Source organism: Narcine bancroftii, chromosome 4 (genome assembly GCF_036971445.1).
Source record: "Narcine bancroftii isolate sNarBan1 chromosome 4, sNarBan1.hap1, whole genome shotgun sequence".
Classification (NCBI taxonomy): domain Eukaryota; kingdom Metazoa; phylum Chordata; class Chondrichthyes; order Torpediniformes; family Narcinidae; genus Narcine; species Narcine bancroftii.
The window spans coordinates 291,290,790-291,315,565 of NC_091472.1; the positions used below are offsets into that span (position 1 = coordinate 291,290,790).

Below are 24,776 nucleotides of genomic sequence, written 5' to 3' on the forward strand. Positions count from 1 at the left end.
TGGGCTTGCTGGAAGTTTGAGTTGGAGAGATGAGACAAGTTCAACAAGCTCTCTCAGCTAGTGCGTGTTTGACACTGAAAGCAACTGAACAGTGCAAGCCGGGAAGCTGGTTGAAACTGATGAAAAGTTCCAGAGCAGTGGATGGCTGGAAGTGCTATCTGTCTGATGTTTCTCTTGGAATAAGAGGAACCGAGAGGAGCTCTGTGGTAGCCTAAAGAAGGAGGTTACCATCTGGAAAACCCTAATGGGGCAAGTTTCATCAGCGAGACGTGAGGTGACAAATGGTGCTACCTCAGTTGTGGAAATCCTGGAATAACAAATCTCTCTACAAACCCTACAAGAACCTTCCTGAGCGGTAAACATTTACCTTTCAAGCACCAAAGCCTGGTGAACTTTATACATGTTAAATTCTGTGCACAGTATAAAAATTGCCTGCAACCAGAGAACTTGGAAGAAGAAATGAGATTGAACTGTGAACCAAAGAACTTTTCTTAAATTTACACACACATTACATACATGTGCGCTTAGAATTAGAAGGGGGTTAATTTGGGTTAAGTATAGAGTTAAGTTAAAGTTTGATTCTATTTTCATGTTTAAAGTTGATTTAAAATAACTTTTGTTTTAAAAAAACCACTTGTCTTGGTGAATGCCTATGGCTGCTGGGTTTTGGGGTCCTTTGGGCTCGTAACAAGGGTGTCGGGTAATGCTCATAGCAACCCTTTGTTTGCCTTACAGCAGACCAAAATTTAAATATATCTTGTATATTACATTTTTAATGTATTATTACATGACACGAAAAGGAACCTTTGAGTTATAGGGAAAGGTTAAAAAGATTAGGACTATTTTCCTGGAGCATTGAAAATTAAGGGAGATTTGATTGAGACATAGGGTAAATCCAAACAGGCTTTTTTCAACTGAAGTTAGGTGAGACAAAAACTAGAGGAAATGGATTAAGGCTGAAAGGAGAAAAGATTAAGAGGAATATTAGGGGACACCTCCGTGCAGAACGTGGAACATGCTGCCAGGTAAAATGAATGAGGGCTTAATAAAAATATGGATAGGTACATGGAAGGGAGGGGTGTGGAGTACTTTGGTCTGGGTGCAGGTCATTAGGACCAGGCAGATTAGTTCAGCACAAACTAGATGGGCTGAAGGGGCTGCATCTGTGCTGTAGTGTTATTTGGTTCTATGGTGCTAATCAATACAGTATTTATGGTGTTGGTCTTGTTTAGTCTTTGAACAAAGGTGACCTCTATCTCATCCCCTTCCACACCCCACCTGAATGCAGATGGTGAAGTATCACCACTCAATGTTAAGGTTGATGGGTTGACTCTCACTGGTCAGGCTAGTCATTACACGACACAAATGTTACTGCTTATCAGCCTATGACTGAATGTTGTGCTGGTCTTGCATCATGTAGACAGAGGTAGTTTTTAACTTTATATTTGAAAGAAACAAAATTGATAAAGCAGCTATGGAAGGTTGGACCAAGGACCATCCTGTGGAACTCTTGGGGAGAATGATTGGCCTCCAAGAACAATAATCATCCTTTATGCATGACTCAAACCACTGGAATGTTTTACCCTTACTGCCCAATGACTTTAATTTTACCAGACACACAACCAAGCCCAGAGCTGTCACTCTCATGTCAACTCTTTAATTTATGTTTGGAGCAAGGCTGTGAAGAGATCACACTTCTGTCTTGAGTAATTAGCCATGGAATTAAGCCTTTGGTGGGGGGGGGGGGGGATATTGATAAATATTATGTAAAACTATGGAAACATACAATGACCACAAAGATGGAAGAGACTACAGATGCTGGAATCTGGAGCAAAAACAATCCACTGGAGGAACTCAGCAGCTGAAGCAGCATCTGTGAGGTGAGGGGAGATGAGAAAGTTGATGTTTCCGATTGAGACCCTGTATGTTCTAAAGCTGGGTCTTGATCCAAAATGTCAGTAATTCCTTTCGTCCCCCAGATGCTGCTTGACAACTTTTTGCAAGAACTGAAATGTTGAGTGTAATAACATGTCTGTACATTAAGATTCAAGATTCCATTTATTGTTATGTACACACGTTTCTTCTGTTTTACCTGTAAAGGCATTCAAAGAGGCACTTTTTACATAGTACCACTAACAAGACAAGAAAGAGAAATGAGAGTCCCTTGAGTGTCTCTGTCTCCTGCTGCCTCCTGCTGACTAGCAGCCGTCTAGCATCCTGTGCTGACCAGTGATGAACCGAATCTCAAGTCTTCCAAATCGCACCTCCTCGACGCTGGCTTTGAACCTCTGAAACATCAGTGCACATTCAATATACTAAGAAAACATTAACAGTTTTTTTTCTTGAAGTGATGACCACTTTGTGCTCGCTCTAGGCTATTTATTAGTATGCTTGCTTTTTCTCTTCCCCTGCAATACTTTCAAAACCCAAATCCATTTTCACTTTCACTAATCCTTAACATCAACCAAGTGTTCTGAGCAAATATTCAAGAACTTAGCGTAAAACTAATGGATGTGAGATTCTATTGCCCGCTTTTAAACCCACTGTCAAGATTTCATTAATTGTAGGAAAGATGGAAATTCTCAGGTGATCTTTTACAATGCATATCATTTTCAATACCACTTGACATGTGGCGCGTGCTGTCATGGAGTTAGAGTTGTACAGCATGAATACAGGCCCAACTCGACCATATTGATCATGGTGCCTACTTGAGTTCTTTCTATTTGTGAGTGTTTCGCTCAAATCTCTCGAAACCATTTCCATCCGCATATATAGATATATATATGTCTATATGTAAACTTTGTAATTGTGACTAACTACCACTTCCTCTCAGCGTAATCCATATATCCAGCATTTTCTGTATGGAAAAACCTGTCCCTCCTGACCCCTTTTAAGTGCAGTCACACAGCATCTTGTAAAAGTGTAACATAACAACCCAACTCTTGTAATCTACGCCCTGATCAATGAACGCAAATATGTCAAAAAGCTTTCTTCGCTATTCTGATCACCTGTGTTGCCCCTTGTAAGGAACCATGTATTATATCCCTAGGTCACTCTCTGCTCTACAATTGCCTAGCGTTTAAAGTGCAGATATGGCCTGGTTTAATTTCCTAAAATGTGACATGTATCAATGACCTGAATGAAGTTCCATCTGCCATTCATTGGCTCACTTTCCTGATTGATCTAAACGATGTTGTAAATGTTAGGGACCTTTTTCGCTATCCACTATGTCATCAATTTCCATAAACCCAGCACTATCTCTAGTCCTGCAGCACATAACTGGTCTCTGGTTTCCAATCTGAAGAACAACTATCCTTCACCAACATTGGATAGGTCCTTCAATTTTTTTGACCAGATCCTCAATATTACTCGTCAATTTAGGTTTTCTAATCCTGCCAGCGTTGCCTTTCAGTTTCATAAGAACATGTCCCTGAACTCTCCCTACATCACTTTAGACAGTAGAATTATGATCATTTGTCCCAATATGCTCCCCTGCTGATACCATGCAATTAACCAGCCCCCTTCCCCAATAGAAGTTCAAATTATGTTCCTATTTAGCAGGGCCATCTATATATTGCTTGATAAAACTTACCTGGACACATTTAACAAATTATATTTCATCAATTCCTTAGCACTAAGGCAATTTCAGTCACTCTCTGGTAAGTTAAAATCAGCTGTTACAGCCTGATCTGCGATCTTCCTTTACATTTCTCTTCTTATTTCTGCTGTCTCTTGCTATCACACCTGCTAGTACATTCCCATCAAATTGATCATCCCCTTCTTACTCCTCAGTTCTACCAATATAGCTTCACTTGATGATCCTCCAGAAATATCCTCTTAAATACTTTCCTGATGTTCTACCTTATCAAAAATGCAACTCGCCCTTTGCTCTTACTTCCACCTCAATTATGACTATAGCATTTGCACCCCAATCATTGAGCTATCAGTTTAGTCTATCCTTCAACCATGTTGCTGTAATAACTATAGCTGTCAGTCATTTTGCAATAATAGATACACAGTTCATCTGTCCAAACTTCCTTGTTCCATGTCTTATCCCTACTTGTCTGCCTAATCGTCTTGCTGGCTTTAACTTATGTATTTGCCTCAACTTTCTCACCTGCCACCGTACTATTTTTGAATCCGCACCTCTCCACCCAACCAGTTTAAACCTTGCCGAGTAGATCTTGCAAATTTCCTCACCAAAATATATTGGTCGCCCTCCAGCTCAGGTGCAACTAAAATGAAATTGTATAAAATTATTTCTCAGGCTTGTGATGGACATACCTCTTCACACCATGCCCCCTTTAAGGAGTCCACTCCATTGTCTGTTTCCATTGCATCTGCTCCCAGGACAAGGTCTTGCATGCTAGATCATTTGAGATGTCCTCCTTCTTCAAAAAAATGGGCTTCCCTTTACCACCATCAACATGGCCATATCTGCCCTGCCTCCACACTCAAGAGGGACAGGATTTTCCTTGTCTTCACCAACCACCCCAACAGCCTCCACATCCAACATATCATTCTCTGCCTTTTCTACCACCTGCTTTGTTATCCCACTACTAGACACATCTTCCTTTCTTCACCTTCCACAGCGATCATTCCCTCCATGACTCCCTCATTCACTCCTCCCTTCCCACCAATTGCTCTCTTGGCACAAACCCCTATGACCACAGGAGGTGCTCACGAGTATTTGGGCCCCAAACAGTCCTTCAATCGGAAGCAACACTTCACTTGTGAATATTCATGGATCATCTACTGCATCAGATGGTCCCGTTGTGGTGTCCTCTACATCGGAGAGACTGGGGAGTTTGCTTTTTTGAGCACCCCGGGATCTCGCTGTAGCCGCCCATTTCAATTCCCATGCCTACATGTCTGACCACCTGCAAAGTGGAAGAACATTACCTCATATTCCATCTGGGCACCCTCCAACTGGATGGTATTAACATCAACTTCTCTGGTTTCTGTGAACCCCTCTATCCCTACGTCTCCTTTCCTCTAGTTCTGTGTGTGTCTCTGGGCATTTTCACTCTGCTTTCAAAGAGCCAACACCCTCCCAAGTAATTCTCACCTTTCCTCTCTCCTGTCTTCCTATCCATATCCAATTAAAACCTTTTGTCTATTGGTCTTTTAATTCAGGCCCCTGCCTGACTTTACTTGTACCTTGAATATGGGCTCAGTCCCGAAACATTGGATATCTTTGCCTCCTATAGGATGCTATGAGACCTGCTGAGTTCCTCTCGCTTTTCTGTGTTTTTACTTTGTCTATACTAACACCTACAATTCGTTTATTAGATGATAAATTATTGCATACAATGTAGTTTCACCTGTGTCTCAATTTGACTACCCTAATTAATTAACTAATGTTCTCAAGTGTAATTTTCTTTTACATTGCTTCTGTCTCAGGTACAATTTAAGACTGGCAACTTGGAAGAAGCTGAGACTCTGTTCAAGAAAGGCTTAAAGCAACTGAACAAGAAGTTTCCAAGTTTCTCTCTTACGCAATTAATTACCTATGCTGTTGAAAAATACAAATATTCTCAAAGACACCATGACAGAGAAAGTTTAACCAAGTTTGCTGAGTATGCAATATTTTAATATATTTTACAAAAGGAAATAATTTTGACTTGTCACTATTACTTGGGGATAAATGCCATAGCTTCCTTTTACTATAGATTGGTAATAGAACTACAGCCAATATTAATGTCTTTCTTTTGGGGAGACTAAGCCATGGTTCAGATTTCACTTCGGGTATTGTGGTGTCCGAAGACAGAAGGACCACATGATAGTGAAGCAGTTTAGAATCAGTTATTATCATGAACATACGGTACGTCATGAAATTTGTTGAATTGCTGCAGAAGTATTGTGCAGAATAAGGTGCTTAAATTACAATTTTGTAAATACAAGAGTTAAAATATAAATAATAAGTGGAATAAAAAGAAAAAGTGAGGTAGTGTCCATAAGTTCGTTGTCTGTTCAAAAATTTAGTGAAGAAGCTGGTTTTGAAATGTTAAGTGTGTGCCTTAAAGCTCCTGTACCTCCTCTCTGATGGTAGCAATGAGAAAAGGGCATGACCTGGGTGGTAAAGCTCCTTTATGATAGAAGCTACTTTCTTCAGTCACTGCCTCTTAAAGATATCATTTATGTCATCTTTAACTTTTCCAACTTTCTCCATTTAAACCATGTTGCCACTCAATGGGTAATATTAGATAAAAGCAATCTGTTGTTGCTCCGTAAACTGCAACATCACTCTGATCCATTCTACAAGGAGCTTTCAATCCATGGACTGTCCATAAGTGATAACCAGTCTTGAGTGGTGGATTCTGGACCCCCCCTGTTCCCAGCCCTTCATTTCTTTCTGGACAATGGACCCAACCAGTCCCCTCTGTTGTCATTCTCCTCCGGCTGGCACAACTTGTCTTCACCCTCAGTAACTTCTTGTTTGACACTTTCTCCAAGTCTCCAAGTCAAAAGGGTAGCTATGGGTACCTGCATGGACCTCAGCTACGCCTGCCTCTTTGTTGGCTACTTGGAGCAGTCTCCATGCTACAAGCCTACATGGGCAAGGTTTCTCAAACCTCCCTTTGCTACATTGACTACTACTCTTGGGCTACCTCGTGCACTTGTGATAAGCTCGTTGACTTTATCTACTTTGCTGCCAACTTTGATCCTGACCTCAAATTCACTTGATCCATCTCCAGCACTGCCTTTTCTCGATCTCTCTGTTTCTATCTTGGGAGACAAACTCTCGACGGACATCTACTACAAACTCCCTCTAACGACTTCACTTCATCACACCCAGTCCCCTGTAAGGATTCAATTCCTTTCTCTCAATTCCTCTGCTCCCAGGACGAGGTCTTCCATGCCAGATAATCAGAGGTGTCCTCCTTCAGACAATGTGGCTTCTTCTCTACCACCATTAGCTCAGCCCTCACCCGCATATCCTCCATTATCCATACATCTGCTCTGGCCCTCTCCACCCCCACATGCAACAAAAACAGAATTAGCATTATCCTGGTCCTTGCCAACATCCAACATGTCATCCTCCACTATTATCACCAGACCTTCTCCCCTCTTTGCCTTCCCCAGGGACTGCTTCCTCCATGACTCCCTCATCCACTCCTCCCTTCCCACTAATTACTTCTTTGACACCCACCTCTGTGACCACAGGAGATGCTCCACTTGTGCCCACACCTCCTCCCTCACCACCATCCCGAATCCCAAACAGTCCTTCCAAGTGAAGCAACACTTCAAGTGAATCTGTGGTGGTCATCTACTCTATCCGGTGCTCCTGTTGTGTCTCCTCTACGTCGGAGAGACAGGGTGCAGACTGGGAGATTACTTCATCGAACACCTCGGCTCCGTCTGCTGCAATAGAGTGGATCTCCCATTCCTTTGCTGACATGTCTATCCATGGTCTCATGCACTGCCAGACTGAGACCACCTATAAATTGGGTGAACGACACCTCGTATTCTGTCTGGGCTCCATCCAACCAGATGGCATTAACATAGAATTCTCCATTTTCTATTACCAGCCACCACCCCTCCCCACCCACATTTCCCTCTGTCTCCTTTCCTCTAGCTCTGTTTTGCTCTCTCTTCCCCTTTCCCTCTGTCTCCTTTCACAGAGCCAAAAACAAACACCCCCCCCCCCATCACTTCTCACCTTTCCTCTCTCATCCTTTTATCATATTCATTTAACACCTTTTGTCTTTTGGTCTATATTCCTCCCCCTCCCATTCTTCCCTTCCCCCAGCTTTTTTTAATATAAATGTCTAGTTTTTTTTTATTCATAGCGTGAGGAAGGGCTCAGACTTGAAACATTGGTAATATATCTTCACCTCCTCTGAAGTTGCGAGCCCTGCTGAATTCATCCAGTAATTTTGTATTTACCAGCAGTGCCGAAACAGCCTTTAAAAAATAAAACATACCAGTAATAAATGTAGATACCATCATTGTAAACTAATGTCAATTTAACCAAAAATATATACAAAATGAAATGAAGAAAAATAGGCAAAAACCTTACACATTGCCCATTGAATGAAGTTTGGCCACCATATTCAGGTCTGTCCTGTGGTGGAATTGGAGGTACTGGACTTTCAACAAGCCTTCTACGTCTCACTGCACAGACTCATTGAACTGGTCAGCAGACAGGTGGTAATTCCCTAAAAATGCAGAGCGCACATCAGAGATCAACAGAGCAAAGTAGTACTAATGCTGAAAATTGAAACAAATCCAAAATGATAATAGTACCGAGCAGGTCGGGCAACATTTGTGAAGAGAGAGACAATGTTAAGGCTTTCTTCCAGTCGTACCTAGATGTAACTACTGTATATGTGGATGATTGGCATATTTTTTGTTAGGCTTTTTAGTTTGGCAAATTTTAATGGCATTAATGCTTTTGTTTATGCTCTGAAAATCTTAATAGGCCAAATAAATGGGCAAGAATATCCAAATTTCAATCTTGTCTGCAAACTGTTCGATCTCTAATATTTGGGACAACGCATTATCATGGCGAGACAAGATGTTGCCTTAGAATATGAGCAATTTGGTTTCAGTCTTGACCTATGATGTTGTATCACTGTTGAGTTTACATGTGGAGACCCCTGCTGGAGATTCCTCCTAGATTCCAAAGACTTAGGCTGTGAGGTGAATTGGACACTATGGTAACTAGAGGCATGTGGTAGTATCTGTGTGGAATTAACAGGAATGTGGGGAGAATAAAATCAGGTTAGTGTCGGATTAATGCAAATGGGGCCCTCGATGGTTGGCGCAGACTGGCTTGATTCCAAAGTTCATGACTCTGGTTCCTTTGAGGAACAAAAGTATAATGGACCATACATTGTCTAAGTTTGTAAAGTAATATGGTTGCATTATGGGTCAGCATGTGAGTATAGAGGGTCACTCAAAGCTGGAAACTCAGAGTGAATGCTACTCAATCTGGAAACACCAGATTTGAGCTATCATGGAAAATAGTATTTGTAAAAACATAGAGGCATCAGCCATTGTTGAATGGAAGCATTCTTTTCTCAAGCCCCTATGATAATGCTTGAGTGGGCTCCAAGGGAGTAAGGTACAGTAAGAAGTGTCATTTTCAAGGTAGGTGAAATGTGACTGTTTATAAAAGCATTACCCAATTGTAATACATTGGACTGGGATTGATCGCTCTTCACTTGTTTAAGTTTTCAAGCCTTCAAATGGAAATTCTATCAAGATTGAATGGTGGAATTCCTCGACCCAAATGAGGGTTGTGCCCTGGACATTGAAAGCAGGCAGTCGCAAGGTTTCACACTATTCCCACCTTCTCGCTCAAGATGATAAATATTTGCTTGAGTATAATTTGTCAGAGTTCATGCTGTAATAATTAATGAGAGATTCTTGTTGAAAGGTGTTGGTGTATGAATGGGATTAATTTTTGCTTTGGCAGAGAAAAATATTGTTCTACTCAAGGATAAAATTTCCACAGGATTCTCCTGATATTCTGCCATTTCTGTTACTGCTCTGGAATTAGCCCAAAACTTTACAAAGTTCCATCATGAGATTGGGAAGGCTCAATGAGATGATGCCATGCAGCTTGTTAGGTCTGCTTTGTTCATGAATGAGTGAGACAAACACCAGACTGAGTCGAAATCAGGGTTCTTTGTTCTTTATTACCGGATTGTAACACTTGCAACTAACCATGTTAGTCGGAGAATGCATTCTGCCGTTATCAGCAAAATGGTGATTTTTTATACCCTTGGATACGTGCTTAGAACATCATCATATCATTACTTGTCCAATGACTAAAACTGTTGCTATCCTTTCCCTGCTAGCTTCCTGCCTCTCAATCCATCAATGTCTCTCTTATCTTGTAAGTACAAGGATGCATTCACATCTTGTTACAGCCCTGTACAGGGTAACTCCTTACACATTCCCATCTCATGATGTTTTACCTTACAAGCTTAAAGTCCCCAATGTCCACTGAACTGGATATAATTGGAGAGTGAAAAATAATTTTAAAGGAGATAACAAAATTGAAGAAAAATAGCAAATGGTAAAGCAAATTAACAAGAATGAATAATTTGTGAATATCATAATTAGCCATTTAAGAAAATAAGGAGAAATGCCCTGCCTGGCATAAATTCTGTTAATTTTCAGAAAATACTGAAGTAGTGCCCACCCTCTCAGTGTCTATACCAGGGAAACCTGAAGCTTGTAGTGAATAATATTACATATCCTACATTATATGACTTTTACCCTACCTTCCCTGGGGAATTTATGCCACTGTTTAAAGGGTGAAAATATACCGAAAGGGATACAACAAAAGTGAATTTGCAAATACAGTACAACTCCAATTATCCAAAATCAGATTATCTGAAATTCTCATTTAGCCAACATTTTTTGGGCCTGGAAGTGACATCTGTTTGGCCTGAAATCTCAAGCAGCCTATTTTGTGGTACCTTTGAATGTTTTATCATGTAATGCATTCAGACTATTACATCTATATTTTTTCAACTCTTAAGATTCTTCCAGTGAAGCCTGACTCAAGTCACCTGGCCTGCTGTGCTGTGGGATAGGAAATAAGTGAGTGGTACTGTGAAGATCAGGGAATTCTCTTACTCTCATTAATTGCCACATTACTGTTACTGGGAACTTGCTGTGTGTAAATTGGCTGCTGTGTTTCCTAAGTTAATGAGACTATATTTGAAAGTGTTCCATTGGCAAAAAACTTGAGCCGATGTGGAGATGAGAAATGATATAAATGGAAGTTTAAAGAAAATTAAACATTTGTGGCATTAAAAAAAAAAGGACATGGAGTTTTATCTCGTGTTCCAATTATTTGAATTCAGTTAGACTAGTGACACAACTATCTTAGTACTGTAGCGGGCCGAGCGATCGTGCAGTTGGACGGGCTAAATCACTGCCCCAGTCAGTTGGCGCAAGATGGCGCAGGCCCTCTTCCCTTCTCAGAAGAAGCCCACGTTTAGCAACACGCATTGCCTAGATTATGTTGCCACTTTCTAGTCGTGTAGGGCTGAGCAGGCAATGACTCAGCAAAGTGCTGACGTCACTCCCACAGACCAAAGCGTTCCAGACAGGAAGTGACTCATACCCTTAAAGCAGCACATGAAATTCAAATAAGGTCAGTTACTAGTTCACCCTCGTGTGTATGTGTGTGTGTGTGTGCATGCATGGATGTATTTCATTTCCGCAGCGCTGCCATTAGCAGACACAACAGTAGTGACTCTGAAGGTTCCACCATCTTTGGAGCCCACCTCAAATGCTACGAAATGCAGGATGCTGCAACTGCTTCCGTCGCAACCACGGCTGCAACCGATGCTGTGAGCGTGCATTTGCCACCCTTCTGTGCTAGCCAGTCCAGAAACTGGTTACAACTTATGGAGTCCCAATTCCAGGTCAGAGGCATTGTCTTGGAGGATACAAAGTTCTGGCATGTTGTCAATGCCATGGGCGCCATAGCCAAAGTAAGTTCCTTCATTGATAATCCTTCAATGGAGCGCAAGTATGAACAATTCCAGCATTTCCTCCTCAATTCCCTGGAACTCAGCCAGCATGAGCGTGCTTTCTGCATCCTGAATATGCAAGGCCTAGGCGATAGAAACCCCACCGAACTCCTGTATGAGATGCTGGCTTTAGCTAATGGGCACACAAAACTGTTTCTTGTTTGAGGCCTTGTTCCTCTCCAAGCTACTGGTGCAGTTTCTTCAGCAATGGACTTCAGCACCCCACACCTGATAGTCAAGGAAGCAGATAGGCTTTTCTGCACCCCGCAGCAGAGCTCGATACATGTGTAATCAGCACCTCCGCCTCAGCCCCTGGACCAGGGGTTTCCCCTCCATCAGTTCCACCAGCAGTAGCCATGACCCAACTGCAATGCAATAGATGCTCAGAAAAACTGAGTGATTACTGTTTCTACCACCGCAGCGATGCATCCCTCCATGCCCGTACCCTAATGCCAAGTTGAGCGTGGTGACAGGAAACTAACAGGCCGGCTGCCGATATTGACTTTGGCAGTTGGCACACATAAAGGGCGACTCTACATAAGGGACCAGCAGACAGTGGTGCAGAGATAAGCCTAATTCCACCTACGTACTTGGAGCTCAAACTCAATACTAAGGGCCTCCCCCTTCAGGCAGCTAACGGCTCTTACATTCCAAGTTTTGGCACTCATCTAGTCATAATCCATGGCATCTGAACTGTTTTCCGTTGGAAGTGTACAATCATGTCCATTGGTCAAGCCCTCCTTGGAGATGATTTCCTCTGGGCACACAAGCTCCTGGTAGACATGAATAGATGCCATTTATTCAACGCTACCACTTTCCAGTCATACCCCCAACGCTATGGCAATGTTCCTTTTTGTTGATGGGAATCCATGCTCTAGTTCGCAATGAATATGCCCTTTTACTGGTGAAGTATTCATCACTGTTGCCACCCAACTTCCATGACGCTAAACCAGCACATGGCATGGAGCACCACTGTTCCTCCCGCAAGAAAAATTCCTCCAAGCCAAGACCGAGTATGCTGCCATGGAGGAGTTGGGTATCGTCCACCATTCAAACAGCCCCTGGTTGTCCCTGCTGCACATGGTCCAGAAGACAGACAACTACAGACAGCTCATTGACGTCACAGTCCCAGATAGATACTCTATCCCACATGTCCAAGACTTCGCTACATGACTCCAGGTGGACCTTGTCGAGGGATACCATTAGATTCTGGTGCAACCTAACTATGTCCTAAAAATGGCAATTGTCACAACTTTCGACCTCTTTGAGTTCCTCCAGATGCCTTTTGGATTAAATAACGCAGCCCAGATGTTTCAGCATTTCACGGACATGGTCGGCAGGAATCTTGATTTTTATCTTTGTCTCCTTTGATGACATCTTCATTTCCAGCCTCGACACCAGCACACACAGGACGTACCTGACTCGTCTTTTTTAGAGGTTGCAGGAGTTCAAACATATGGTAAACCCGGCTAAGTGGCAATTCAGTCTGGAATCCATTGATTTCCTTGGACACCGTATCATCCACGAGGGTGCCACGCCACTACTGGATAAGGTAGAAGTCATCCAGTGTTTCCTCGGGCTGAGAACAATCAAAGGCCTACAGGAATTTTTAGGGATGGTGAACTTTTATCATCGTTTCCTCACGGGAGCAACACCCTCGTGTAACCCCTATTCAACCTCATCAAACTAGGTGACAAGGCCCTCCAGTGGACACACGAAACCAATGAAGCATTCCAGGCTACTAAAGCGGCACTATCAGATGCCACATCTCTGGCTTATCTTGACTCTTCCTCCCCCTGTCCCTTACAACCAATGCATTGGACAGAGTGGTCGATGCGGCGCTTGAGCAGTGGATTGATGAATAGTAGTACCCCCTTGTGATCGTACAGAATGCTATCACCAATGTATATATTTGCATATATATTTGCATATAGTAGTAGTGATTGGCTAAGAGTCGTAGCCATGCCTACTGGCAGGTCATAAAGGCTGCTACTAACCAGACCCAGGTCAGTCTGGACTGGTCGACTTCAATGTAATACTCTCCAGTCTTTTGCTAATAAAAAGCCTTGGTTTGAGTAAAGCCTTTGAGTCATTCAACGCGCTACAATTTTATTAACAAAAATTTCAACGGATGGAGCGAATGCTGTGACCAGAACGCCTCAGCATCGACCCGCAGTCATCTACTGCCCAGAGTGACTTTAGGCACTGGGTGATGTGCTTCGAGGCATACCTGCAGCGATCAGACCCCATCGTGGAGGAAGGCACAAATAAACTTCTAGTCCTGATATCCATGGTGTTCATAAGGGTCTATGAAAACATCCAGGACGCGACCTCCTACACGGCTGCCATAAAAAATTCAACGTGCTATGCCCCTGGTTTTCTTTATCAAGCATTTCCAGACATCAGAACTCAAATACAGAGTGTTCAACTGTGAGTTGTTGGCCTGTACCTGTCAATACGACATTTTCGATACATGTTAGAAGGAAGGGTTTTCGTCACCTACACCAACCACAACCCACTGACTTCTGCACTAAGCAAAGTCTCAGACCCATGCTCAGTGAGGCAACAGTGATACCCCTCCTATATTTTGGAGTGTACAACTGACATTCGCCTCGTCACGGGCAAGTCCAACGTTGTGGCTGATGCTCTGTCCAGACTGGCCATGGACCATCTCAGGAGCACTCGATGTTGCTCAACCGGTCATGGACCAGGTGCAGGATGCTGATGTCATGGCCTACCGCCCTTAAGGTTAGCGATTTTTGTCCTTCACTGGGGAGCCCAACGTTACTTTGCAACATATCAACAGGCTTTCCTTAATCCATCCTACCCGCGACCTGGCGATGGCGGGTGTTCGACCAAATCTATAGCTTGTCTCACCCTTCGATAAAGTCCACGGTCTGTCTGCTGTCCCACAAGTTCGTGTGGCATGGCCTCCACCGCGACGCCACTCTGTGGGCTGGGACTTGTTTGGATTGCCAGCACGCCAAAGTTTATAGACACACCAAGGATGTACTGTGACTTGCTCAAAGGGTGGCAGTGATTCTGGGGTAAGGGGGGGGATGTAGTGGGCCAAACGATCGCGCAGTTAGACAGGCCAAATTGCCGCCCCAGTTGGTTGATGCAAGATGACACAGACCCCTTTCCCTTCTCAGGAGAAGCAGCTTTTGGCATCACGCGTTGCCTAGGTGATGTCACTTCCTGGTCATGTAGCACTGAGCAGGCAGTGACTCAGCAACACGCTGATGTCACTCCCACAGACTAACGTGTTCCAGACAGGAAGTGGCTTGTACCCTTAAAGCAGTGTGTGAAATTCAAATAAAGTCAGTTACTGGTTTACCCTCGGGTGTGTGGAAGTTTTTCATTTCAGCAACACTGCCCATTAGCAGATGCAATAGTACCTTCTATTTTGTAAAATAGTACCTTTATCTATTTTAACATTAATTTTATTGCTATAGTACAACTAAATGGATTTTACTGAGCATTATCTTCTAGAGTTATCGTTAACTTATTTAATACTTCTCTGCAGAGATTTAGGTGTGTTTAGCAAGCTCTGTTTCCAGGATATGATTGAGGTGTTCCACACATTGCAATCACAACAAATTATTTACATATCATATCCCATTGCTCTATGGCACAGAAATGATCCATAATCTTTCATTATCATGCAATAAATTATATCTGTAATGCTGAAATTGACTGTTTTCCTCAATGGTATATAATACAAGTTTGTTCCGGTGTCTAGTTCTTGTGTCGACACAATTAACCACGTTTCATAGAAATTGACCACGTTCAATGGAATTTTGCAAATCCCAGACCATGTACCATTACTGAGAGTTGAGATTCAAATGTGCTATGTGTTAATTCCAGCTCTAGAAACATTTGACACACTGAAGGACATGGTATGTCATGTGCCTGTGCTTAGGTCACTTGTTTTTGAGAGGCCATTTACTTTGGTGGTGGTTGTCAGTGGGGGTGCACTTGGTGCTGTGTTATTGCAGGGGGATGGCTATGGTGGTGTTGAGAATCCAGCAGCCAGTGTGTGGGAGGTTCAGAGAAAGCTTAGGGGAGTTGTTCTGCAATTGGAAAGTGATTGTCTTGTATTGGCTCTGCAACATTTTGAGGTGTATGTTTGCATTGCTATGGAATTAAGCATTGTTTACATTAACCATAATTTTTGAGTGAGATTAAAAATAAGAATAGATTATTAAATTGGAGTTTAATTCTGCAAGAATTTGATTTAATGATAACTTACATTAAAGGCAAAGATAATGTAATTTCTGATTGCCTTTCAAGATGTTAAGTTTGCAATGTTTCACAGCAAAACAAAACTTATATGCTTCTAAAAGGATGTTATTTCTCTATTGTATTATATAACAATAATGAAGTTATTATTTAATGTTATAGATTGTAGTTAAAAAAAGTTTGTTCTTACAGTTCAAAATGTTCTTTGTTGGGGGGAGGTAGTACGACCTCCCGTTTTAGTAAAATGGGATTATCTCTATAAGGGGTAGTCTTCTTCTTTGACTTGGCTTCATGGATGAAGATTTATGGAGGGGTATGTCCACATCTGCTGCAGGCTTGTTGGTGACTGACAAGTCCGATACGGGACAGGCAGGCATGGTTGCAGCGGTTGCAAGGGAAAATTGGTTGGTTGGGGTTGGGTGTTGGGTTTTTCCTCCTTTGTCTTTTGTCAGTGAGGTGGGCTCTACAGTCTTCTTCAAAGGAGGTTGATGCCCGCCGAACTGTGAGGCGCCAAGATGCACGGTTGGAGGCGATATCAGCCCTCTGGCGATGGTCAATGTGGCAGGCACCAAGAGATTTCTTTAAGCAGTCCTTGTACCTCTTCTTTGGTGCACCTCTGTCTCGGTGGCCAGTGGAGAGCTTTCCATATAACACAATCTTGGGAAGGCGATGGTCCTCCATTCTGGAGACGTGACCCACCCAGCACAGTTTGATCTTCAGCAGCGTGGATTCGATGTTTGCGGACTCTGCCAGCTCGAGTACTTCGATGTTGGTGATGAAGTAATTTCAATAAATGTTGAGGATGGAGCGGAGACAGCGCTGATGGAAGCGTTCTAGGAGCCGTAGGTGATGCCAGTAGAGGACCCATGATTCAGAGCTGAACAGGAGCGTGGGTATGACAACGGCTCAGTACACGCTAATCTTTGTGTGTTTCTTCAGGTGGTTGTTTTTCCAGACTCTTGTGTAGTCTTCCAAAGGCGCTATTTGCCTTGGCGAGTCTGTTGTGTATCTCGTTGTCGATCCTTGCATCAGATGAAATGGTGCAGCCGAGGTAGGTAAACTGGTTGACTGTTTTGAGTTCTGTTGCCTGATGGAGATCTGGGGGGGCTGGTAGTCATGGTGGGGAGCTGGCTGATGGAGGACTTCAATATAGTATAGACAGGAGGAACTGAATGGTCACAGTTAACATTTCACACAAGCATCATCACAACATGCGTGGCAATTCGCTTTAACACTGAATTGAAAAGAGTGAAGTTTGAAGTAACTTTCTAGATTTTGTACACATACACACTCACACTCTCTCCAGGCCAAAATCTAGAAAGTCACTTCAAAGTTTAGATTTTTAAATTCAGTGTTGCAGCCTTTTAAATTTGATGCCCAGAATTAATGTTGATGAACTGATGGGAAGATTGCAGTTGTGTCTGCTACAGACTCACGAATTGTCCTTGCGTGGCCTTTGAAGAAATGTCCATCCACACGAGCTGTAGTTATGACACCCCTGGTCACTTTATAGGCAAGACTCAAATTGGGCGGCCTCCATGAAGCTTCCAAGACCCTGGCACCGGTCTCTCCAAGTGACCTTTACTGTTAGTCACATGCAAAATAAAATCCTATAAGACTCTCCTGGCACAGGTCAATCCACCGAAAAGGTCGTCATTCAGAGAGCATGCTTTGGTCTAAATTTCAAAAAAATGGCTGACCACAAAAGCTGCTTCAAAAAGCTGTTTTCTCTTCAGCAGCCAGAATCACAATGTCTTTGCAAATGTATTGAACCTGAAACGGACTGTGACAAACATTACCTCATTTCTTCCAATGTATCGACTTGTCACTCATGTTGTGATGATGCCTGTGTGAAATGTTAACTGTGAACATTCAGTTCCTCTTGTCTATACTATCCCTTATGGGATAATCCCATTTTACTAAAACAGGAGCTCATAATACCTCAACAACCCCACCCTCCCCCCCACCAACCCTACAAAGAAAATTTTGGGCTGAAGAGAAAAATGTTATCTGCAATCTACAACATTAAATAATACCTTCACTATTATATAATATTATGCAGGCAAATAATATTCTTTTATAAGTGTAGACAAATAATAAATTTTGTTTTGCTGTGAAACATTGCAAACTTAACATCTGGAAAGGCAATCAGCAATTATGTTATCTTTGCCTTTAATGTAAGTTATCGTTAAATTATATTCTTGCAGAATTAAACTCCAGTTTAATCATCAAGTTTAGTTTTTCATCTTACTTAAGAACACCAAGGAATTATGGTCAGGATACACAATAATTGGTCCCTGATCTGTGCAGCTATAAACATCGAAGTGCTGCAAAGCCAGTGCAAGGGACAATAGTTATTTCTCAATAGTTGAATAATTGTTTTGATATTCATTGAATTTCTTGGATGATCAATATCATCATATTCATTCTTTTGGAATAACACTGTTCCCGCAGCCTCTTCACTCACATCCACGGTTAAAGAAAATGGTTTGCCCAGATCAGGAGATTTAAAAACAGGGTTATGGCATCATATCTTCTTTAAATTTTCTAAAGCTCTCTAACAAGATTTTGTCCATAAAAATTTCTCCCCCTTCTTCAAAAGATTGTTTAAACGAAGAACAATTTCTGCAAAATTCTTGCAAAACTTCCTATAATATCCTATCATTCCTATAAACCTCACTGCTTTCTTGCCATTGGGAATAAGGAATTCAGAAATCACCTGCACTTTTGCTTGAATGGGTTCAACTTTGCCCTGACCAACTACATATCCTAAGAATGTCACAGTAGCATGTCCAAATTCATTTTTAGCTAAATTGACTGTTTAGTGTGCTTTGGATAATCTTGCAAACAATGTTTTCAATTCCATCAGATTTTCTTCCCATGTGTCACTTTTTGCGACCAAGTTTTAATACATGTATTAAACCTTGGATTACAGAATTTATCATCCTTTTGATCATCGCTGGGGCATTTTTCATGCCAATAGGTAGCACATTATATTCATACAAGCCTGACAGTGTCACAAATGTGGAAATATCCCTTCCTCTTACAGTTAGTGGCACAGGCCAGTAACCCTTCAACAGATCCTCCTTAGTAAGAAATTTAGCTTTCCCAATTTTATCAATGCAGTCATAAATTCTAGGAATGGGATAAGCATCTGTTTCAGTTACTGCATTAACTTTTCTGTAATCTGTACAGAATCTAACAATTCCATCTGTTTTAGGTACCAGAACACAAGGAGATCTCCAATTTGAGTTTGAAGGTCTAATAATATCATTTTCCAACATGTATTCCACCCCCTGATCCATTATTTTATTCTTTTCGATGTTTATTCGATAGGGGTATTATTTTATGGAATGAGCTTCTTCTACATCCACATCATGACAAATCACCGAAGTTCCTTTGAGGCACATCTGGAAACAAATTTTTAAATTTTAAAAGTAGCTGTTTCAATTGCTCCTTTTCCTGGGGCTGGAGATGATCTAACTTATCATTTAGATTCTGCAAAATGGTTTAAATTATTTGTTTAAAGTGACCCTCACAAGAGTCATTTTGTACTGTCTCCTGATCAATAGATTCCTTAATCGTGTCAACAACCAATACCTCTGGGGAAGGTTGTTCCTTACTAACGCCTGAATTCTCAAAATATGGCTTCAACATATTTATGTGATATTTTGTGTTTTTCATCTCTGATCAGGTGTTTTAACCAAATTATTGATTTCATTAATCTTTAATTCTATTTTATATTGTCCTGAACATCTAGCACTAACTGGATTAGAGTTTGTTGGGAAAAGAATTAACACATTATCTTCCTTCTTAAAATTCCTCACTCTAGCTTTTCTATCGTACCAGATTCTCAACTTACCTTGAGCCACCTTCAAATTCTCTAGAGTCAATTCCCAACTTTCTGCAACCATCTTCAAACTTACAAACATAATCCAATAAATTTAACTGCACATCCTCATTAACCCATTGGTCTTTTAACATTAAAGGTCCTCTAACTTGATGTACAAACACCAGCTCAAAAGGACTAAAGCCTAATGATTCCTGTACAGACTCTCTTATTGCAAACAAAAGAAAATGGACCCTCATCCCAATCCTTCTCATCATTACAGCAATAGATCTCGAATGAAATCGCTCCAAGGCTCCTTGCATTTCAGGATGATATGCAGATTATGTAATTTGTTTAACTCCCAATTTATAAATAATTTGTTGGAAAGTCCTGACATAAAATTACTTCCTTGATCCAATTGAATTTCCTTAGGCAATCCCACCAATGTAAAGAATTTAACCAAATCTTTGGTTATGGATTTAGCTTTTATGTTCCTAAGTGAAATAGCTTTTGGAAACCTGGAAGCTGCACACATAACAGTTAACAAATACTGATTTCCAGCTTTTGTCTTAGGCAATGGGACCAACACAATCCATAATAACTCTAGAAAAAGGTTCTCCACAAACAGGCATAGGTTGTAAAGCTGCCTTTGGCGGCCCCTGATTAGGTTTACCCACATCCTGACAAATGTGACACATTCTGCAAAAAGTCACAACGTCCCTCTTTAAACTAGGCCAATAAAAAAAAATTTGTTATTTTTATCTACAGCCTTCTTTACTCCAAAATGACCACCCAAGGGTATGCTATGGGCCAAGTTTAAAATTTCATTCCTATGTTTTAGGAACTACAACCTGATGAATGACTAGCAGGTATATCCCTTGGTGTCCACTTTCTCATAAGCACACCATCTTTAAAACAATATCCATCTGGCACTTGTGGTGCCCTTTACTGAAACCAAACATTTTGACACAAAGTATTTAAGCTCATCCCTAATGTTGTCAGCAGATCTGAAACTTTCTTCATTTCCAGGTCTCTCATCTTTTTGAATACAGGTATTTGGTGTTGCCTCTTTCCTTTTCTTCAGCTTATAACAATTTGCCATCACAAGACTAGGTTTTCTACAATAATAACAGGGACCTGAAGGTTTTTCCCTTACTTCCTTTCCAATATCTTTGATTCTCACATTATTTCCTGATTTATTTTCAAATTTACTGGAATGAACCACATTAACTTTTTGAAAGGTTTTATTGAGTATAAACTTAACCTTGTGGGTCAGAGCATACTCATCAGCTAACTTAGAATCTTGCCAAGTTCCTACTTCTCTTTCATCTTAGTATGATTTTATATCATTAGGAAGACATATTTTGATTTTTTTCAACTGACATCAGTTCTCATAATCTGTTGTAATCATTCTTTATCTTTTTGATCAATCAAAGCACACATCTTTTTCATAGACAAAATCCATATAAGATTGATTCATTGAACTCAAAGTTATGAATTTTTGTCTGTAAACAGGAACCAATTTGTAAGCTTTAAGCATGGCTTTCTTTATTACCTCATAATTTACCAGCTTGTCCTGTAGGAAGGGCTGAGTATGCATGCTGTGCTTTCCCTTTTATTTCACTGTAACATGAGGGACCACTGATCTCATGGCCATTTTTAAACTTTCAGCTACCTTTTCAAAATGTTAAAAGTCAATTTCATTTTCATCAAATGGAGGAACTGGCTATAAACCTCATTTGCACTAGAAGGGAGAACTCTGCTTTATCTCTGCTCTGCCTCGAACTTCCTCTGTCTCTCTTTTTTCCTCTGCTTCATACCACCTTTTCCTCTCTTCCTCTAATTCCATTTGCAATCTTTTTTGCTCTAACTCCATTTTTTTTTAACTCAATCCTTCCCAACACCAGCTGCTGCAATAATGGATTTTACTCTCGGGAAATTTCTCCAACTCTCTCTCTTCAAACCTTCCCTCCTCCACATATTTCCTTACTGTAATTTCTTTACTATAATTTCCTTTATCTCCACCTTTCTCAGGGATAATTCTACTTCAGCAAGTCTCAACTGTTGAGCAATATTCACCAAATCTTTTTTTTTGGCTTCTGCAACTCTGCAGGAGAAGGTAACTCCAAAAGTCATTCAATGTCCATTGCTGCTTTTACACATAGACTCAAGCCTCTGAATTAACTTGCAAAAAAAAATTTTAACCAATCAATCAAAATTTTATCAATTACAAAGCTCCAAATTCTGTGCTGCCTTCCGTAGCACATACAATATAAACTCCCCAATTTGGTTCAGCTTCAATTAGCTCCAAATGTGGTAAAATCCCAAATGTGGTAAAATCCCAAAGGAGCCCCCAATTTTGTTGCAAACTGAACAACAATAGGCAATGAACCGAACAGTGTTTATTTAAAACACTAACTCTTTTTAACTCTTAAACTAACTCTTAAACTGTAGTCTTAGCCTTTAAACTATCTTTAACACTAAATCTATCCCCAACTATGCACAGGTGTGTGTGAGAGAGAGAGAGATAATACCCAAACCATTACAGTCCAGACCAAAATCTAGAAAGTAACTTCAAAGTTCAGTCTTTTAAATTCAATGTTGAAGCACAGGCCTTTGAAATTTGATGCCCAGAGCTAATGATGAACTGATGGGATGACTGGAGTTGTGGCTGCTACAGAATTCTCCTTGTGTTGCCTTTGAAGAAATGTCCATCCACACGAGCTGTGGTCTTAGCACTCCTGGACCTTTTGTAGCCATGATTCAAATTGGGCCACCTCCATGAAGCTTCCAAGGCCCTGGCACCGGTCTCTCCAAGTGATCTTCACTGTTAGTCACAATCAAAATGAAGTGCTTTGCTTCCCAAAAGACCCTCCTGGCACAGGTCAGTCCACTGAAAAGGCCCAGTCATTCAGAGAGCATGGTTTGCTCTGAATTCCAAAAATGTGGTTGGCCACAAGAGCTGCTTCAAAAAGCTGCTTTCTCCTCAGCAGTCAGCATAGTTCTCCCTTGCAAAATCATAGTGTCTTTGCAAATGTATCAAATCTGGAACAGACTGTGACAAACCTTCCCTCAGTTCTTCCAATGTATCAAATTGTCACGGGGTTGTGACCTGTGTTGTAATGGCGCTTGTGTGAAATGTTAAATGTTAACTGACCATTTATTTCCTCCTGTCTATACTAACCCTTACAGTGATAATCCCATTTTACTAAAATGAGAGCTCGTAATACAGTACACAGTGAAAAATTGGTCATTTTGCTGAACTCTCTTTTGTGGGGCAATTCATCAGTGTTGTCTTTGCCAAGGGGGGAAGATTGATGTAGTCTTGGTCCTCTTTCAAAAGTGTGTTTAGCCCCTTTTCCTTAGTGAATCCTTTAAACACAACGGTTACTTGTTCTTTCCTCTTCCTAGATTTTCTAGAAAATCTCCACACACTTAATGCAAAAATGACTTATGGCAGTTGATTTGAGACATAAATTTGATTTACCAGTAATTTTTTCTAAAACACATGCTAAACAACATAGCAATAAGCTGCTGGTAAAAGATGCCTCCACTCACAAGATCTGTGTAATTGGGAGATCAATAAGGACCAAAATTGATGTCGCATAAATCACGTCATTTGTGATAGAGTTGCACTGTTTACATTCATTAATTATGTTATTTATTACACTACCATACAACCTAAAATTGGAGGTCTTCATATATGTCCTGTCTGCTCCAAAGAAAGATTGCAGGCTCAAGTTTTGTTTTACAATTTTAATTATAAAGTTGAAATTTTATTTCTACCACTTATAAATGTTGTAAGACTTTTATTTCTAATTTCAGTTCTTGGAACACTCTTGCTTCCTATTAGTATCAGATCAAGAATTGCACAGACTAGCACTTATAAGCTTAATGGTTAATGCTGAAAATGTAAAATGAGATCCATCTTTGATTCTTGCATTTCACACTGAAAGATGTGTCCCTATGGCACCTCTAAAAGCTCATGAGTAGATAACTTTCACCCAGGAATGGCAGTCCTCATGCTGGGAATGTTAACACTGCACATGCACACACATTCCCCCTCCACACACAGACATACACATACCCCACACCCCACCCTCTATATGGCAAATCTAACTGTTGCTTCTTGTGAAAATTAGGCACCACCTCACCAAACACAAAGATAATTTTGTATGCACCAAAGAGCAGAACATTTGGCCATAAAGGCATCAGACATGTGCATTTTTGTCTTTCCCTTTGATAGTCTAAAGCTCCCCAGCTGAAGAACTTGCACATGTTGGTTTTTCTACACCAGCTATTCTTAACCTTTTTTTTGGCTATGGCCCCCTAAGGACTTTGCTGATAGTTTATGCATTCCCTTCCCTGTGAAGCAGTCGTTTAGTTGGTTTCTTCCATACTTCTACCCATTACATAAAAAGCATTTTAAAAATTTATGATTTCAGGCATACCCCCGCCCCCCTAAATCTGATGTGGGCCCCATTGAGAATGGCTACTCTAGACCACTGCCATTGATGACAATGCAATGATAAAGATAAATCTCGAAAGGCTGAAACCCTTACTCTGCCTGACTATGTGTAATAATAGAATTGTAACATGGTCAGTTATTGCAGATGTAGGATAACGAGTTTTATTTTTTTCTCACTTTAGTTTGTTTTGTTAAATTTCAAATTGACTTTGATTCACTAAGGATGCTCCTCTAATAAGAAATGGTACCAGCAATATTAGTGCTGTTATAAAATTGCTAGCATGGTGTGTTTGATCGACAATTTATTTATTTGGAAGAAAAAATAGGTTGTGTGCTCTTGCGATTTCCTAATTTTTTCCTCCATCAAATGTATTTTTGGCACTCAGGAAGCTTGTAAATATACAGTAATACATTTTTACTTATAACTGATTGTATTACTATATAACAAATTAATCATGATCTTCTATGTTTATTGTTAGTAATGTTTGAATTTGTTATTTATCATGCTTTTGTTTTCCAGTGATGACATCTCACCAATTGTTTATCAGCAAATTAATTGCTTATCATACTTATGGCAGGCATTCTGTCTGAAAAAAAACAATGTGCACAAATTGCCTGCATTGCTGACTGTATTAACGGAAGTTAACTGTGCTGAAGTCTCTAACAATGAATTTAAGGTTTGTTTCAACCCTAACGATAGGAAAGTGTATTGATAGGTGTTATAATTATAAAAATT

The 24,776-nt window shown here is 40.8% G+C and overlaps 1 protein-coding gene across 3 annotated transcripts in view; it reads left to right on the top strand.

The window, feature by feature from the left end:
- LOC138762086 (adenylate cyclase type 10-like) overlaps positions 1-24,776 on the top strand; it is a 178,053-nt gene that overhangs the window by 122,213 nt on the left and 31,064 nt on the right. For all 3 annotated transcript variants that reach the window (XM_069935358.1, XM_069935357.1, XM_069935359.1), the window contains 2 exons: positions 5,404-5,579; positions 24,561-24,717. In XM_069935358.1, coding sequence (XP_069791459.1) covers positions 5,404-5,579; positions 24,561-24,717 — 333 coding nt within the window. The remainder of the gene's footprint in view (positions 1-5,403; positions 5,580-24,560; positions 24,718-24,776) is intronic.